The sequence below is a fragment of the Tricharina praecox genome (genome assembly GCF_024521635.1).
Source record: "Tricharina praecox strain CBS 144465 chromosome Unknown BZA05scaffold_17, whole genome shotgun sequence".
NCBI classification, from domain to species: Eukaryota; Fungi; Ascomycota; class Pezizomycetes; order Pezizales; family Pyronemataceae; genus Tricharina; species Tricharina praecox.
The window spans coordinates 851058-869811 of NW_026250419.1; the positions used below are offsets into that span (position 1 = coordinate 851058).

At 54.4% G+C, this 18754-nt stretch overlaps 4 protein-coding genes across 4 annotated transcripts; 1 reads left to right on the plus strand and 3 right to left on the minus strand.

Moving 5' to 3' along the window:
* Nucleotides 1-1492: 1492 nt before the first annotated feature.
* Nucleotides 1493-2837, minus strand: BZA05DRAFT_86834 (uncharacterized protein). Its single transcript, XM_051488728.1, has one exon. It carries the CDS (start codon nucleotides 2478-2480, stop codon nucleotides 1719-1721), a length of 762 nt encoding a protein of 253 aa, XP_051338328.1. The 5' UTR covers nucleotides 2481-2837; the 3' UTR covers nucleotides 1493-1718.
* On the plus strand, nucleotides 2838-4060 carry BZA05DRAFT_86887 (uncharacterized protein). Its single transcript, XM_051488729.1, has one exon. It carries the CDS (start codon nucleotides 3195-3197, stop codon nucleotides 3843-3845), a length of 651 nt encoding a protein of 216 aa, XP_051338329.1. The 5' UTR covers nucleotides 2838-3194; the 3' UTR covers nucleotides 3846-4060.
* Nucleotides 4061-4464: 404 nt separating this feature from the next.
* BZA05DRAFT_86892 (uncharacterized protein) lies at nucleotides 4465-5552 on the minus strand. The gene has a single exon (XM_051488730.1). The coding sequence runs from the start codon at nucleotides 5066-5068 to the stop codon at nucleotides 4523-4525; it is 546 nt and encodes a 181-aa protein (XP_051338330.1). The 5' UTR covers nucleotides 5069-5552; the 3' UTR covers nucleotides 4465-4522.
* A 7190-nt stretch (nucleotides 5553-12742) lies between these two features.
* Nucleotides 12743-12958, minus strand: BZA05DRAFT_325507 (uncharacterized protein; the record flags this gene model as incomplete). The annotated part of the gene is made up of 1 exon (XM_051480469.1): nucleotides 12743-12958. A coding segment is annotated over one exon (216 nt), but the record flags the coding sequence as incomplete, so codon positions are not given.
* Between the last annotated feature and the right edge of the window lie 5796 nt (nucleotides 12959-18754).

Genomic DNA, 18754 nt, shown 5'->3' on the forward strand with positions numbered 1-18754 from the left:
GGAGAGAGAGAGACGGTGATCCATGGGGTGCCGATTCGACAGAAAGAGGGAAGAGGGACAGCCAAGAAGAACGATGGATGGCAAAAAAGAACGACGACGACGTCGCAAGATGCAAGATGCAGAAAAAGAAGACGCTGAAGAAAAAGCAGGCGGGCGAGCAGGCGGGCTACCTGTGCTAGGCAGTTACGAGTAACCAAGTAACCACTAGCACTCTAGCTTCGTGCTGGTCAGTGAATAGTTCCACAGTCCACTGCACTCTGAACTCTGGCGGCCACTCACGATCCGCGGACCATTCCTCACTCGGAACCAGGATGACAGGAGCGACTTGTTCTGTTTGGGCGATGCGCATGTGTGGAGGGGGAGGAGGAGGAGACGAGGAGACCACGGCCACGACCAAGGCCACGGCCACGACCACGACGATAATCACGACGACCACGACCACGACGATAATCACGACGACCACGACGACCACGACCACGACGACCACGACGATAATCACGACGACCACGACGACCACGACCACGACGACCACGACGATAATCACGACGACCACGACGACCACGACCACGACGATAATCACGACGACCACGACGACCACGACGACCACGACGAGGAGGGAGACTCTCTGCGCAGGCAGCCAACAACGCTGCCCCTCGAACACTCGCTACTCTACTCTACCTCCTAGTCAGTACTCCACTGCCTCACCTCCGCGGAGTACATACGACAATCGTGACTGCTGCAGCCGACTCTGCAGCGGTATGTATGACTTCACTCCGATCCCACCCCATCCAGGCCGGTCAGGTAGCCAGAGTAGGTACATGTCAGAAGCGCCCGCCGAAAGATATCCCCGGTTCAATATCTAGATAATCCCACCAGCTGCTCCCCCGGAAACGCTGCTCCCCCGGAAACGCCGCACCCCGGGACAAAGCCCACTTCGGATTGTAGAAATGGACGGAGAGATGAAGAAGGTGTAGAGTATGTGTACCTGAAACCTCTGACGGAAATGGAAATAGAAACAAATGGCATCTATCCACCATCTCCTTCCCTCCTTCTCTCCTTCCTTCCGTCTCTCCTTCCCTCTCCCACTCTTCCCTTATTCTTTCCCTTTCCCTCCCTTCATGCCTTCCTCTTTCCCTTTCCCTCCCTTCATGCCTTCCTCCCTCCCTTTCCCTCCCTTCATGCCTTCCTCCCTCCCTTCCTCCCTCTTCTTCCCCAGACGAACCGAGAGACTTCATCCACTACTATATCTACCGTCACGCGGGAAATAGAGTAGATAGAGTACATACTCTAGATAGAGCACCTACCATGATACCATCTGCATCTAACCGTATCGCCGGCGGAACATCATGTCCGATCATGCACCGCGCTGCACTCCTCCCATCCCCCCCGGTCTGCGCATGTTTGCCTACCCACATACCAGCCAGCCAGCGTCGCCCCGGGCCCACAGTCGACATTCCGGCACAGATTGTCCCCCGGGGGGCCCGGGGGGGGGGGGGGGGGGGAACTTGGAGGCAGAACTGCTGCGAAAGGTGAATAGTGAATCCAGAGTGCTCATTGCTCAGTGCTCAGCGACCAGAGAACCCCTCCTCGTCATTTGCACCACCATCACCACCACCACCGTCGAATCCACATGTAGGTATTGATCGTAAGATAGTTGTGTACCACCACCACCACCACCACCACTACCACATGTAAAGTGCAGATCGTAAGATAGGCAGTTACCGGTACCGGTACACTGCGTCCACCAAAGAAGCTATGCACAAACGATTGTCTCCTAAACGACACCCACAACCCCGTCGAAACTGCACCGTCAGACGCCTCTTTGAAGGAAGCCGCAAAACATGTCTCCACTGTCGTCCAGTCTTGATCCCAACCCACCATCGACTCGCTACGCATGTATGTACATTGAGCAGATAACCATAGTACATATCATACTTGCCTAACCCTCCAGGGTGCAGTCCACCCACACCCACCGTCTCCCGAGCCGTCGCCCAGAGATGGCAGACAGAAACAAAAAAGCCCCCGGCGTTTCCGCCGGACGGAATATCCCGTGCCCATCCCGTGCCCATCCCTCCCATCCCATCAAGCCAGCCAACCAGCCAGCTCGCAACTCGCAACTCCGTGTGTGAGAGGAGAAACAAGGACTTCGAGTCTTGAGAGTCGAGCTGACAGTCATCCGAGAGGCGAATATCAACAATGCGATGGGTAGCTGGGTATCTCCCCGTCCCGTCACTTCCCTTCCCTTCCCTTCCCTTCCCTCCCCTTCCCTTCCCTCCCCTTCCCTTCCCTCCCCTTCCCTTCCCTTCCCTTCCCTTCCCTTCCCTTCCCTTCCCTTTGCCATCTGTCCGTCCGTCTGTCTGAAGCTGCCCTTCCCGCCCCTCTCCCCGCCGCCCCCGCGCCCACCACACTTCTCGAACCGGCTGTTGTCGCGAAAAGAAGGGATTCCTACGTATGATGAAGACGAAGAGAGCGACACGCATGCTCCACGCCGGGATGGCGTCCACATTGCAACTAGAGCATGGAGGAAGTCGGAGTTACATAACCCACTGCCCGGTGCCCACTGCCCGGTGCCCACTAGTTAGCTGCTGCCCACATCCACCCACGTCCATCCATCCAGCACGGACGATGGAAGGATGCAACGCGACGACACGCAGGAAGCCGCGGCCGCTGTTACCGCAGTGGAAAATACTCGACCAGAATCGGAATGAAAACACATTTCCCCACACTTGTAGACCCTAGCCCGTTGCAGCTAGTAACTCCACAGTAATTCGACCGATCGATCAAAAATATGGGGGTTTCTTTTACGGTATTTACACTACATACCAGCTCCCACGAAACGTTTCCTGGCGGTTTTGACTTTAAACTTTTTTCGCTTTCGTTCTTTCTTTTTCTTTCTTTTCTTTTCTTTTCCACGGGAGCGCCGTGGTGAAGGGGTTGGAGTCTTGGAGAGACAGAAGAAACCGAAGCGAAAGCTTGCCTTGCCTTAACTTGCTTGCTGCTTCGCTGGGCGCTGGACTCCTGGACTCCTGGCCTCTGGCCTCTGGGCTCTCCAGAGCCCAGAGGCATAGTTACATCCCGATCTGAGTTCATGTGCGAGATCTCAGATCCCATCCCCCAAAACTCCCCCATCCCTCCCTCTTTCCCTTAAACTTTGCCTTTTTTCCTTTTGGTATTTTTGTTTTGCGGGGATCTGGATGCAAACGAATGTCTATGCTACGAAGAAGGGGGGAGAAGAGGGGCGTGAGGGGGGAAAAAACGACCGAAAGGACGGAAAACATGTCACGGCTCACCTCCACCTCCACCTCCGTCCGTCTCGACTCTCTCGACGACGCACGCTCGCTCGCGAACCCGCAGCGAACCCGAGCTGGGTGCCTACATACCTCATACATCACATCATGCGGTGCGGGGCGGGGCGGGGCGAGATCACGGTCGTGGGAAAAAAAGAAGGATGGAAGCAGAACAACGCAAAGCAGAGCAAAGCAAAGCAGAGCAAAGCAAAGCAATCGGTATCGATCGCGCACGGTCGGTCGGTCACCCCCCCTCCCCCGCGGAGGTCGGTTAGATGCGGAGGGGGGAAACAAAGTTTCGTTTGCATTTCTCCCCGCCCCAAAATTCCCCCGCGTGGTACGGTACATACGGTAGGTAGGCAGAAGAAGGAACATCTCGGCACTCCGGGCAGGCAGGTAGATACCTACGGTACCCAGTCTACAGCCTACAGGTCTCACGAGGTCTGGTGGAGATGCGGGATCTGGCGATTGTTTCGGGTTTTATTTGTGGGCAGATGTTTTTGTTTTGTTTTCTTTTTCTTTTTGGGTTTGGGGGGTTCTTTAGTGACTATGTACTAGTAGATACCAGTAGTGCTGAATGGCAGTCAGTGGAAGTGGTGGTTTTCCGACAAGGTATGACACCTAGTATGATGGCAAGCAAGCAGCGAGCGCGGAAAAACATTGCTGCGGGCTGCCCGGACTGCCCGATGTCATCTGGCCCCTGGGAGACCTCTGTAGATATAAAGTATAGGCCGAGATTCTCCCGAGAAGTCAGGGAACGACGGATAGAACGGACTACCTCAGAGTCTAGAGTACTCTAGCCACTCTACTCCAGCAAGGGCACGGAAGGGTTGATCTGACAGCTCGTTGATTTGATATCCAGTTAACGCTGGCTGCTTGTGGATGGCACGGCTCGAAATACCGACACCCAGGCAACCCCAGGTCCCCGCGTACCGTATGTACACGGCCGAGGCTGCTCTATGTATGCTCTATCTCCGTACCGAACAGCTCGCGAGCTCGCGAGCAAGCACAGCAGATACAGGCAACCCCCAGCACGGGCAGCGAGCATTCAACACGTGTTTCCCTCGTTCATTCCCAAGAACCGGGATACCCTACTCCCCGGTAGAATTTGCGCCTTAGGTAGATAGGAGGTAGGAGCTCTGCTATGATAGCATAGCATAGCATAGCCCCGAAAGGACCATAACTCCCTCGAGCTCGACCGGTCCATCCCATGGGGCTGGCCATTGTACCAGTACTTACCCAGAGTACCTATGCACATCTACGGCCCTCCGAACGGAACACATCTCCATCCGCCATCCCCATCTCTTATCGAGTCCGCGAGGTTTCCCGACGCGAGTTGCAGGCAGGTATCCCCATCCACATCCCATCCACATCCCATACCCATCCAATCCACATCCCCAGGCCCCGTCCGCCTCTGCTGTTTGCATCATATGTAGCTGCTGCCTGTCTGATTCCATTCCACCCGCCCGCCTTATCTCCACCCTGGCTGGCCCATAGGTAATAGGTATGTACGCGCATAATAGGTGGGTCAGCACAGGTGCACCGACGGAGCAAAACACCGCAGCACCCCGTCTCCGTCTCTGGTGTCTCCGTCTCTGGTGTCGAAACCTCGAAGGCGAGCGGCGCCTTGACTTACGGATCGTGGAACACCGTCTGCCCGGGCGAGACGAGACGAGGCGGGGCGGAGCACAGTGTTCGTGACTAGAACGTAGTACTATGTTACGATGGTTCGCCTGGTAGTTGACACACCGAGCGAGAGCGTGACCGTGCGCGTGCGTCATATCGTACCCCACACAGTGACACGACTGGTTCGCATAGGGGAGCGCCGGAGAAATGGACGGAGAGATGGAACCCAGGGCCGCGCCTCCGTTGCCTAAGGGTGGGTCTGTGCTGTGCTGTTGTTCCCGTTTTGTGACGGTGAGATGGTCATGGATGATATGAATAACGGTGGTGGTGATGTGTAATATATCCGAGGCGGGTGCACGTGTCTGGACACGGTAGATGGCGACGATGGTTGCGGTGGTGGTGATGGTCGTAGTCGAATCTTAGCGATCGGGCTCGCTGGGACTCGGGAGAGGGAGAGGAGTCATATGGAGAACCTAGGTGTCACTCGTATGGCGGCGGTTGCGAGAGCGTTGTTTCCTTCGTCCCTCCTCCTGGACTAGGAGCTGAGCAATGAAGCTCTGCTGATTCGAAACGCTGTTTCCGATTCGCGGAGCTACCTACAGTTAGCCTCGTCTTGCGCGTCTAGTACCGCACCGTACCCCACGATAGCCATCCAGGTCGCGTCGACCAGCACGACGACAACGCCCTTCCCCTACATCCGGAACCAGCGTTGAGGATTTCAAACGAGGCTACCTAGGCCGGTACTTACCTTCTTCCCAACCTATGAGAGAAAGCGAGCTGGCAAGTCCAGTCCACCGATCGGGGCCCATCACGAGGCAGACTTTTCCCTTTTCCCACGATTGCCGATGCGTCGTCCCCCCGCGTCCCCCGAAGGCCGAACGCGTCCTCTTCCCCCGTGGACCCTTAAGCTTAACGACGATGGTTTATGTCGCTACACCGCTACACCGCGCTGGTCGCGTGCCGCCCTAAACCTCAACATGCGCACGCACGCACGCAACGTGCTGACCCCAGTGATGATGAGTGGCTGCCAGCTGTTAGTTAACCAAGTAGCAACACTTCTCGGACCGGAGCGCCGGTACTCTGGAGTAACTACTAGCAGGTAGATACTGTCTCTACACAGGCTAGAGAGTACGTGGCAACGCTCATATCACACATCATCATATGTACAAGCAGTATGCGAGACGGGTGAGGCTTGCGCCTGGGAGTGGGAGTGGGGGAGCGCGCGACGTCCGAGACATCGTGAACTTTCTCACCTTACCGAAAATCGAGTGGGGTTCAGTGTTGACGATGGCATCAAAGAGAGCCTATGTGTACTACCACTTACCTACATAGGCGCAGACACGGTGGCCGGGCGCTCTGGCGATGAGAAACGGCCGTCCGGATGGCTGTCGAACGCGTCAACGTCGGCGTCAACGTTAACGCCAACGTCAACGTCGACACCAATGCCGGAACCGTGAACTGGTCCGAGATGTGCGTGGCCCGAACGAGCCAGCAAACAAAAACAACAACAAAAACAACAACAAAAACAAAAACAACAACAAAAACAAAAACAACAACAAAAACAAAAACAAAAACAACAACAACAAAAACAAAAACAAACACAAAAACAAAACAAAACACCATCATCATCATCATCGTCAGCCACCATTCCATCCTTCCATCCATCCGCCCATCCGCCCGTCACCGTCACGATGGCATAGAAGCGTTACGCAGAGCAAACCGCATCTTCCGAGTATGCCCGGCCATGCTGCCATCGAGATCCACCGGACAGGCAAAGCAAATACGTATGAAAACAACCCACGGGGCCGCGGAGTAGGTTGAAGTAGTTACCGTACCCAGGTGACGGACGGACGGTAGTTGAGAAACCGATGTTCACCGTCGATGCCGATACATCATACGACGTGGCAAAGCAAAACAAACAAGCCACACGGAGGATACCCACTCTTCTCTACGGTACTATACACGCAGATGGATATCGGTACCTTCCTCTATCTACTGCCTACCAGAGTATGATTGTTCACTGACTTCTGACTCGTGTGTACATGGTTAACTACCGCATGTACCCCCCACATCTCGAGATCGAACCCCTCGCACACAGCTCAATCCGAACTCAATCCAAATCCAATCCAATCCAATTTCGAATCCAGCTCCCTCGCCCTCCTCCTCGTCCTCCTACTCCTCATCCTCCTCCTCCACCTCTCCACCCCCCACCTCACCCCCGCGCACCTCGATCCTAACCGCTTCGAGAAAGCCCATGCGCATCCCCGCTAAACCGCATCCGATTTCTCCGACCTGATCCGTGAATGCACTAGTGGTTATCAGGCTAAAAAAGGACCGCGGAGAAACTCGCTTGACACAACAACTATGCTTGCGGGGATCAATAGCGACGCTGCACTGTGCAGCTCCGGCGGGGGGGACCCTGAATTGAAAATCAACGAGGGGGGCCGGGGGGTGGAGGCGGACAGGACAGGACAGGGTCCACTCCGCTGCTCAGTGCTCACTCTCACGACTGAGCTGAGGATGGAGGGAGGGAGGGCTGGATGGGAAAGAGGGACGGATGGATGGATGGGAGAGAGGGACGGATGGAGAGGCGGACGGCGACGAACCGTGTTTTGTTTTTCGTCGTACATAACGGGGAAGTGGAAGGGACTCGTCTCTCGTCGTCTCGTCTCGTCTTGTCTTCTCTCGTCTTCTCTCGACGGGCATACGTACCCCTCTCGTTCCTTCTCGCTGTTTCTCGCAGATCCAGGGTAACTACTCCTCTACTCTAGAGTCTGATGCACATGGCCACCGTGACGCCTCCTCCCCCGTGACGTACGTAAGAAAGTAAGAAACCTGCAAACCTCCATCTAGACTCGAGCCGTACACAACAAGTTTTGCCCCCCTCCAGGCCCCATCCCCAGGGCCTCATCGTTGCAACTTGCGCCCTCGAGATATGTATCTACCTGGGTACTTATCGAACTACTGCTACTTGTGCTAGGTATAGTAGCGCGGCGCCTGTGCGGTGGCCATGGCTCATTGCTCATGGCGTGATGTATAGCACGGAGATCTAGATGCACGAGATCTGGATACAAGGTATGTATAGTTACATACTTGTCCCATCCTACGTACATACGTACATACGTACATACGGTCCATACATACCGTATACATATCCAAGCGCTGCGGCTGCTCAGTGCTGACGTCGGAGTGGAGTATCGTTGAACTAGGTACTCTACGCAGGGTCCAGACAGCTACATAACTACAAGGGGAACCAGAAGGATCTACTGTTCTCCACGTAGATTAGGTGCTAGGCAAAGTACGGTAGGTGGTGGTGATGAACGTCATGTGATCGCACTCGACGAATTGCGGGGATGCCATTACCGTTTCCGGGTTATTGCCACCCGCCGTGAGCTTTTGAGGCGGAGGGCGGAGCTCGGAGGTTTCAATATATACCCAAGTACTCTATCTAAGTGTGTAGCGGGTAATGACGCTCAAACGACCGGACATGCGGCCTCACGCTCCTGCTACCTACTGAGTACTCTACTCTACATACAGGCTGCACTCGCCCGTCCAGGCAGAATGGCAGAATGTCGTTGGTGGCTTCCGAAGCTGCGGAAGGACTCTCGTCGGCCGTAGGGCAAGCGTTATGACGCAGTAGATGCCCGGAGTCCGGAGGCTTTAACGTTGCTCGGTTGCGGATTCCAACTGGAGTGGGTATGTAGTACCGTGTGTACTTAGGCATGTCGATGCGCTGGAAGTGAGTGAGCCTCGTGTTTCGTTAGCCTCGGATACTATCATATCGTACTGCTAGTAGCAGCCAGCGGAGTGGCGACGGTTTGCGTAGAGTTGGGTGGTTACTTTGTTACTGGAGTCCGGCCAGCAGACGGAGGTATCTCGCGCGGTGAATCCTCCGGAATGATATCATGTGACCCGTGGGCGGCGGCCACGTTGGTGGCGTTTGTAGATCGGTCGGCGATAGCATGTACTGAGTACATAACATGCATCCCCACGGAAGGGAGTATGCATGGACTTGAGTCATCCTACTATAGCTGCTAGTGGATTATGGCTACGTACATACTCCAGCTGCTTCTCTAGCCTCGCCGTCGACTGTCTTCACTCTTGAGACGACGCCCGCATTGCCCTGAACGTTGCATCGCCGGGAGAGGCCGATAACCCTGTCGGCTGAGTTCCGGTACGAACGGAGTTAAGCAGGGGATTGCTAAGTGAGACTCACATTGGGTCTTCGATGCCGTGGAGAGAAAGATAGGAAGCCACCTAGATCTTGAGAGAGGGTAGAAACCACTGTTATCACTCGCAACGCCGAAGGGTTGAACGCTTGCGTTTGTTCTACATACCGAGGCATTCGATTCTCCACTCTGGCTCGGCTACGCAACCATTCTTCAAAGTTGCTGTGCACAGTCCGCAGTCCAGGCAACTGGTTGGGTGTGGAAGCTCCGTCTCCGCCTGGGCACCGAGAAGTGATGAGCGCACCAGCAGAGGAGCGGGTGAAGAGCAAAGTGCAGTGTCCGGAGCAATTCTTGCAGTGTGTTACGTATTCTTGGGTCGGCCTAGCTATCCTCGTATATGCCACTTTCCGATCCGGCCCCTCATACCGGTCTATGCGCATGTGCTTTCCCCAACAGTGGTATCCTTCCGACGGAGGACTCAGGAGGTATCAAGAGTACATACTTCGCTTCTTCGAAGGCACATCTCCTTTGCGGAGGCCAGTGTCTCGGAGCGTCGAAGCAGGAGATATATGCCGCAGCGTGAGATGGAAGAATCATCTAGACGCTCAGCTGCGGGGGGGGGGGGGGGGAGCAAAATATGCACCGACTTAACGGGTGTCACTTCATCGTCGCTGTTACTGTCCCATCGCGGGGTGGCACGTACCACTTCATATTTTCCAATTTGCTATTTCCATCACGGAAAAAACCCCGCATGGTCCAGTGGTCTAGGGCCACGTAATCGACGAGGGGAGCTGAGTGAAAGTCCCCGGTTCAAAACCGGGTGAATGGCCGTATGTATTCAGCTCTTGGGGTTTCCAAGCCACCCGCCGGGGGTGGTGACGGTTTTTGTTTTTGTTTTTGACATCACGGGTGGGGCATGAAATATCACTCGACAATATGTCGTCACGTGATACGTCTTGCGCTGCCACCTGTGGAGGTGATAGGTTGCATGTGAAAATCTCTCTCTCTCTCCCTGTAGAGGTAAGGACGGGTGAATAATTACCATTATCTACATAGGTCGCATGAAATCAATGAATAGACTCAAAAATGTGGAGGCCTGGTGTTGTACTGGTTGAGGGGGCGGGGGCCCTCCACTCCGCGTGCGGTGGGGTTGTCAGCTGCTCGTTTGGCCCATTCGTCGGCCTTCTCGTTTCCGGGGACGCCTTTGTGTGCTGGGCACCATCTGATAATGGTGATCTCGGACTCCCTTCGACGGAGGCGGCGATGTGCTTTCGTGCCTGGAAGGCGTACTTCTGTCTTGGGGCGGGGCATCGTACGTCTTCCTTCTAATAGCCGCCTGCGCATCTAACTACCGTTGTAGGGCTGCGGGCCGGTGTTTTCCGATTCGGTTGCGAGTGCGCCAACATGCTTCGGGCTCCGGCCGGGTATTTTCAGAATCGGTTTCCGAGTGATTCCATATGCCGGGCTTTAGATAAGGGAATACGCGGCTACAAAAGACGATTGGTGCAAGAGGGATGCAACAAAAGCAAAAGTTTATGAGATTCGCTAGTAATATTCACATTTGCAAGTATTCCAAGCAACGCTTTTCTTTCTGCTCCGCCAAAACCCACGACACAACAACCCTCCTTCCTTCCTACAACAACCTCGACCGATCATCCTCAAGTCTAAGCTTCTCTCTTCAAAAAACTTCCCATTCTCATCTATCTCGAATAATACCTCTGCTCGTCATCCTCAAGTGTAAGATTCTTACTTCCACACCCGCCCTTCCCATTCTCACCACTCCCAAAGACAATCTCTGGTCATCACAACCGACATCTCTCATCGACCCCCCGCACAATAGCACTGCTACCTCTAATCTCACCGCGACACCCACCTCACTTCCTCTACCCACCCGCTCCACATATCTCTCTTTATCCCATCCTACCAGTTCTCCTCTCCTATCCTCTCGCTAGTTGAGCACTCGTCCTGACTCCTCGACCCCACAGCAGCAGCAACAATATCATAATATCCTCACCACAAGCTTCACTCAAGGTAAATTCACCTCCCCAGATCACTTAATTTAAATATGTGCCGACACCCTTCAGATGTCTTGGTCTCCCCGCCGCAGCACCCGGAGGATTACCCGCAGCCATCCGCGGGACCCGACCGTGATTGCGATGTTAGCCAAGATCCGCGAAGCTAGGAAGGCTAAGGCTGCGATGTCTGGGAACATCGTGGCTTCCAACAAGAAGCCCGAGGCCAAAGAGCCTCGCAAGGCCTTGGCCGAGGTCAAGAACTCCGGCGCGACCACGGGGGTCGTTGCCATCAAAAACAAGTGCGGAGACGAAGGCGTAAGCTTTTCCGGCGACGAGGGCACGGCTAGTTATCGCTGACGAGATCGTTTCCATCAAGCAGGAGGGCACAGCCACCCCTAAGAATGCCAACAAGCGCAAGCGCTCGGTGGAGGGAGATGGTGCCGGCGAAGACACTAAGGCGAAGAAGGCCAGGCCGGCCCCGAGGAGTGCAGTTCGTCGCCTCTTCAAGAATTAGAGGAAAGCCGGCCTGGCCACCGGCGAGGAGCGTTTTTTGCTGCCTCGTCGGGGTTTATAGAGTGTATAGGCAAGTAGGACACATAAGTGCCTACTTGTCCAATGAATAAAGTATTATTTTTAATTTAGCCAGCGCAGTCTTGGATCGAAATCGCGTGATTGATTTCGGCTCTGTTCAGTGATAACTAATATATATAGAACCGGTGAGTATACCTATTACCTAGGTAAATTGTTGTAATGTAGAGTTGGTACGTACCGAAAATGTAGAGGAAGAAAATTTTCTGGATGGATTGAGAGAGGTACTAAATCTGTAGATATAAATCGTGGTGGATGTCTGGAATATCCATCCATGAAATTCCGTCTTCACGACAATCACGGCAAGTATCCCCCCAACCGCCCCCCCCTCCCCTCTTCAACCACAACACTCTTTACAACCACACTATCTTACCCCCCTCCAACCCCAGTGAAATATTACTCTTTCGGCCATCACTTCCTCATTACTCGGCGACGTTAGAAGAAGGGCAAGAGTCTGACAGGCGACCTGTTGAAGAAGACATCGGCGTACGAAACCACCCGCTAGGCCCAAAACGACTTGGATTACGGTTCGTGTATCTGCGGATCCTGAAGGGATTGCTAATGATTGCCGTGTCGCAAGGACAGCGTCCCCGAGGTGTGGATCGCACGATAAAAGCACAGGCCTCGGTGCAAAAATCCGGGACGAAGAGAACGGTGGTAGTGAGGGGGGGAGAAAGTGGCAGCGGTGGAGAGGTTAGATTTGTGGAAATTGCTGCGCTATCTACGAAACCCAATCCAAGGCTTGATCGCAACTGTGCGATCACGTTATTGGGTTGGGGGAAGGAACTGACAGTGTAACTCCACAACTCGCTGGACACCATCGGAACGACACTCGAGACTTCAAGCTTTAGGGGTTTCAATCGTACATGGATTTCTTCCAGAACGAGTCGCACCATTCAGAAATAACCAAGATTACAACAGAAAAGGCACACACATTCCCCAGCACTATTATTCCCCTCATTTATCCCGTTACAAACTGCCCGGCGCCCCTGCTAATACAAACTATAGTACCAATCGCCCATCAAGCTTTCTCCACCGCAAAATCTCAGACACACGGGCACCTCATGCTCCAAGCATTGAAATCGAACTTGCTCCAGCCCTCACGATCGACCATGGCACGAGTTCCCGTGCACCCACTCCCCGCGTAGATGGTGCATTGGTAGTGGCCGCCCGCCCAGCCGGAAACAAAGGGACCGCCGATGAGATTTATGCAGGTGTCGTCGCTACTCACGCCGAGGCAGTTGCGCTTGCCCTGTTGCTTGCAGAGTTGGAGCGTGCCGCCGTCCTTCCATGGGACGCACCAGGCGTCGACTGTGCTTGCGGCCGTGGCGACGGCGAGGATGAGGAAGGAGGAGCAGCGCATGATCGTTGAAGCTTGAGCTGGAAAGTGGGACTGTGTAGAGGTCTCGGGAGAATATTCCTAATCTTTGATTGATCTGTTGCTTGGTCGATGCCGGTGATGGTGATGCTCCTTTCGTGGGAGTTGGAGCCTGGAGGGGCTTTTATAACCAGAATATTTCTTGCACATACTGTATGTACGACCTCTAGGATTACGTCGAGGACTCCGTGAGACCTCTCTTCCAACTGCGCAAGTTCAGCCTCACAGACAACCGCAGTCACAACTGCAGCCGTCACTCGCCATCATTGGACGTCCGAAGCTGCAAGGCTCTATCCACCAACCAGATACATCTTTCTTCCTCTATTCACCAGCCAGAACGGGCTAGGATCGGAAATGGGTGGCCGATGGTAGGCCAGCCGACCGCTGCTAGTGGGTGCGGTCACAGGAGAATGTAATCTCGGGGAGCATCCCTTCAAGCGCAGTAATTGAGCTGAAAGCCCAGTGGCAGGAGGTCAGACAGGAAGCCTGTCGGACCAAATCGTGCACGAGGAATGGGGGGGGGGGGGCAAATACGAGGATCAGCATGCAAATTGCCGTCGAAAGAGGTAGTCCGCTCGTACTGGACTTCCCACGCACTACAAGTGCTGGCTGACTGGTGTTTAGGGCGGCGGGTGACGACGACGCGGCAGAGATTACGGCGAGGGTAGCATCGGTGGCGGAGGTAGGCGCGTTCCTTCCGCAGCGGAAGCGGAAGGGAGAGGGGGGCATGAGGGACGAGGTGAAAGAGAGGGTAGTACCGGTTCGTCTCGTGTTGCCGCGTAAATCGAGTACCTAATCAAGGAATACGAGTTTGCAGCAAACGAAAACAGCATACAAGATACTCGTAGTGTGTCTTACCGACTTCTATGGTCCAGAAAGGTCGTATTCAGTCGGGGGAAAGAAGAATATTATTCGCCAGGCCGTATACCAAGTGATATGAAGTGAAACGAATTACATCAGTGCAGTTTTATTTCTTGGGTAAAGGACGACTCAGTCCTGACACCTGATTCGGCGAGTCCTGAGTCATCAACGACTCAAGCCGGTGCTTCAAGCAGTAGATGGGGGTGTGTCACCGTAGTGGTACGGGATTCCATTGGCTGGAACGATCGTTGTCGGCTGGGCGTTTATTCAAGTTCTTGAAGTGGGAGCCAGCGCTTTATTGGCTCGTGTCGATGATGCGTATTTGTTGACTGTAGCTGAGAGTCGGCCGCAATACGAACCGTGTCATCAGCAGCCTTACTGTTAGTTCATTCGCTACCGGAAATATTTAACTCCTGAGTCTACAGTCCGCCATATTTTTTCGGACCGAACTGACCGTAGCGAAAGCTGAGGTGAATGCAGTGCATTCATTCCTTCGTTCGGCTTTCCCGGGGGTATTATAGTCCTGCGAGCCTATTCGTTGGTGTGTGCAGAAAGCATTGCCGTCGGTTGGTTACTAACAGGCATCCGATCAGCCGTGCGACTTCTGCATGATACGGGTATTCAGGTCGGTTTGTCCAGGGTTCGTATGGTGCTACATTGTCCATCCACAGCTCATATCTCCACAGCTCCACAGCTCTAATCTTGAAGTTCTACGAACGATCCCAGCTGATAACCGGTGACTGTTCAGCCACAAGCTCATCCGAGCGCGAAGAACCTCCCTACGTATCCGATAGCACACTACTATGCCCTCATTTCCGCACTCGGATGCAAGTCGCGCACAGAAGACAGCAGGCCTCGTGTTCTGTATCAGCAGGTGGAGCATCTGGAAAGCGGTGACGTCTCCGGAGCGAGCTGTAGTAGAGGGTAGTATTCGAGGCCAGGCTGGCGGCGCCGTATGGGCGGGTGAGGCACCGGTGATGGATGGTTTATGGGTATTAGCAGTGTTTATGTGATTGAGAGAGAGAAAAGCATTGCCTATACTTTGTGAGCGATTTTCCTTGTTTCAGCTTTTTATCGGTGTGAATTCACCCTTCTCGGTCCATACGAAGCCATCATCTCAGTTGGAATCGCTCCCCGTTCAAGTCTTCACTCTATACCAAGAACGACTCGTCTCCGCATGGTTCCTCTGTTCGGCAACTCTATTACCCGGGGTTCATCTCATGGTGTTGCAGTTTCTGCATGAAGAAATGCATTACTTCATCATAACTTCTAGAAAAGGATCACCGACATGCTCGGTTGAGGCCTGGGAATACCGGTAGTCTGTCTGGACGGAAAACTATTAGGGCCTGGCGACGCGGTCCCGTCCGGGACGAGGATTTGCCGGACCAGAGCATCCAGTCCGAAGTCCAAAATGCCCGGAGTCCGACTGGGACCCCGTAGGGCCTGGAAATGTTTATTGTGGTTCCAGCTAACCGGAAAGCGGTATCAACTTCCTCCCTCGACTCTTCCGCTCCCTCGACTAGGACACTCCCTCAACTGTTGCGGAGCCTTGACTGTTCCGCGGCCTTGAATCTTCCCCGCCCTGATCTTGCTCCCTCAAGCGGCCCGTTCCCTCAACTCCTCAGCGCCATCTTGAATCGGCCGCTCTCTCAACTCCTCAGCGCCATCTTGAATCGGCCGCTCTCTCAACTCATCGGTGTCGTCGTCTCATCGCCGCCATCATCTCATCGCCGCCGTCATCTCATCGCCGCCGCCAACTCAACTCATTCGTGGCGTCAACTCTTCGCTGCCGTCAACTCGTCGGTGCCGTCAACCCGACCCTTTCGTGCCGTCAACCCTTCCGTTCCATGATTCTTCTATGCCGTGTAATCTTCCGTGCTATCAAACCTTCCATTCCTTGACTGTTCTGTAACGTCAACTCTTCGCCGCTGTCAACCCTTCCGTTCCACGTGTATTCCGTTCCTTGAAGCGTGAGTGCCCTCATTCCGCTCCGTCAACTCCTCCGTACCTTCAAATCTTCCGCCGCCGTCAACTCTTTGGCACCTTCAACTCTTCGGCGCCGTCGACTGTTACGTGCCGTCAACCCTTCCGTTCCTTGACTCTTCCGCGCCCTCATCCTGATCCCTCAGCTTTTCTGTGCCATCACCTCATCCGTGCCATCATCTCTCCGCCGCCCTCAACTCCTCTGTTGCTTGACTAGCTCCCTCAACTTTTCCGAGGCCTTCAACTCTTGACTCTCCCGCTCCATGTCGATTCCGCTCCGTGACTCGTCCGTGGCATCGACTTCCTCACTCAACTCTTCCCCGCCGTCAACCCCTCCGCGCCGTCAACTCTTTCATTCCTTGACTCTTCGGTGCAGTCAGCTCGCCCCCGCTATCAACCCTTCCGCGCCGTCAAGACTCAGCCGTTCCGCAGTGATCACTCCACAAGCTAGTAAATCTCGTTCCAAGTAGTTCAGTAGTTAAATCAAGGTGGCTGTTCACTACCCCTACGGCGGGCATATTCACGACCCGGTTAGGTGTAGGATGCGGACACGCACGATGGACCTTATCGGGTCATAACCAGCCAGGGCGCGCCCCGCTCACATCTTACTGTGCTGTAATGATATGTAATGCGCAGTGCCGACCGGTACAGTATAGAGGCCTTTTGTTGCTAGACGATGGTACCGAACTCGCAGTAGCAGACTGTCGCCGCGTGTTACCCGCGGCCGCGGCTATTAGCACACATTTCGTTGGCACCGCACAGTAAAATTCAGCACTGCTTAGTACAGAGTAGTACCGCGGTCGCCGCATCGCCGGGCGCAGTACTGATGGGTACTGCCTGCGGCTGCGGTGGGCATAATACATTGGCCCATAGGTCAGGAATTGTCCGTACTGCTCAGTACAGAGCGGGATCGCTATCGCCGCATCGACGGGTGCGGTACTCACCAGTACTGCCTGCAGCTGCGGTCGGCAGGATACATTGGCTGGTACAACTCTGCAATCAGCCGTAATTTTCAGTACGGAGCGGTACTGCCTCAGTGTTCTCTATCGTTCGGTCCGGACGGTTGCAAAATTTCTCCGTCAGGTCCGAGCCTGGGACGGACGGGTCAGTCCTGGTCCGGCAGAGGAGGACGACCTCAGGAAAAAAAAATCTACTCAATTAGGCAGTCGACTGCGTCTTTATGTAATGCCACGGTGAATGCGGTGGGTGCATAGAGAAAGGTGGTAGGGCTTTCCACCCTGCCATGAATGATCTTCCGTGGGCACGACGCTAGGTGAGCATTCGAGCATCTTGTAGATTCATTGATATCAGGGAACCTATCTACATAACAGCAGTATCCGCCCTGTCCATACAGCCCGTCCGCTCCCTCCCTCTTCCGTGCTCCCACAACCCATCGGCGCCGTCGCCTCTTCCGTGCCTGTCAAGGCGCCTAGCTCGTAGACTGGGAGGCTATAGAGAGAAGACTGGTTTACTGCACAGAATAGGGGGTTTTGAGGGGCGCGATACGCAGTTGAGAGAAATCAGCCATGACGTTGATGGATAAATCGATGGTGATGTTCTATTTACGCTAAGAGATTCCTTCTTCTAGACGCTCATGGCGCCAAGACCGTCGGCCTTGGCGCATGTGACGGCGATAGCTGCCTTCCCGACCCGATCCCGTCGGTGCCGTCTTGGCAACCGTGACAGTGCCGTCACCTCTTCCATGCCGTCACCACTTCCGGCCCTTGGACTCGTCCGTGCCGTCAGCTTTTCCGGCCGGTGGTCTGGCTCCTTTACTCTTCCGCTCCTTGACTTGTTCGCAGCATGGACTTCCTCCTACACCTCTTTCGCTCTCACACCTCTTCCGCTCCTAAACCTCTTCTGGCCATCAACTCGTCGGTGTGTGAACTCGAACATTCCGTGCTCGTCGGTGTCGTCAACTCGACCCTTCCGGCGGCGTCATTTCTTCCGTAGTCCCACAAATCTTTCTTGCTCCAAAAAGTCTTCCGTGTTCCCACAACTCTTCCGCTCCTTCAACTCTTTCATGCCCTCTCATTCTTTCCTGCCGCGAGCTCTTCCATGCTCCCTCCCTCTTCCGTGCTCCTACCACTCTTGTCACAGTTCAGAAATCCTGGCCTTAAGTAGCTACTGGGTTGATGGCCTTCAGCCATCAAAATACCTTTTGGCCGAGTGGTATAGTACTTTCCCAGTGTACTTTATTACAACTCTTCTGTGCCGGCATCTCATCCACGCTGTCAACGCTTCCCCGTCCATGCCCTTGACTGGCCCTCTGCCAAAATTTCTGTGCTCGCTCACTCTTCCATGATCCCACAATTCTTCCTTGCTCTCTTATCCTTCCTTTCTCTTTCATTCCTTTGTGCTCCCACATCTCTTCCGGGGTCTTGACTCTTCCTGGGCCTTGACCCTTCCGGGGCCCTGACTCTTCCGTGCCATAAACGCGTCAGTGCCATCAGCTCGTCGCTGCTGTCGAGGAGTTGACGGCACTAGTTAGCTGTTAAGCTTTGGGCAGCGCCATGCTGACGTCACCTAGCACATGGGGTAAAAACATAGGACGAACAAATACCCCCGCTGGCAGCACTGTAAACGCGATCTCTCCCTACTTTTCCTCGCCCTTCCCGTCCCGACCGAATAACACCGAGGCAGGGACAGAGGTAACAGTTGTTGAATTAACAAGTTGCTGCACGAAGAACTTAGGGTTAGGGTTATGGGTTAGGGTTAGGGTTAGGGTTAGGGTTAGGGTTAGGGTTAGGGTTAGGGTTAGGGTTAGGGTTAGGGTTAGGGTTAGGGTTAGGGTTAGGGTTAGGGTTAGGGTTAGGGTTAGGGTTAGGGTTAGGGTTAGGGTTAGGG

Coding starts and splice junctions, on each gene's coding strand:
- BZA05DRAFT_86834 (XM_051488728.1), bottom strand. CDS start 2,480: ATGCGTGTCGCTCTCTTCGTCTTCATCATACGTAGGAATCCCTTCTTT.
- BZA05DRAFT_86887 (XM_051488729.1), top strand. CDS start 3,195: ATGCAAACGAATGTCTATGCTACGAAGAAGGGGGGAGAAGAGGGGCGT.
- BZA05DRAFT_86892 (XM_051488730.1), bottom strand. CDS start 5,068: ATGACGCACGCGCACGGTCACGCTCTCGCTCGGTGTGTCAACTACCAG.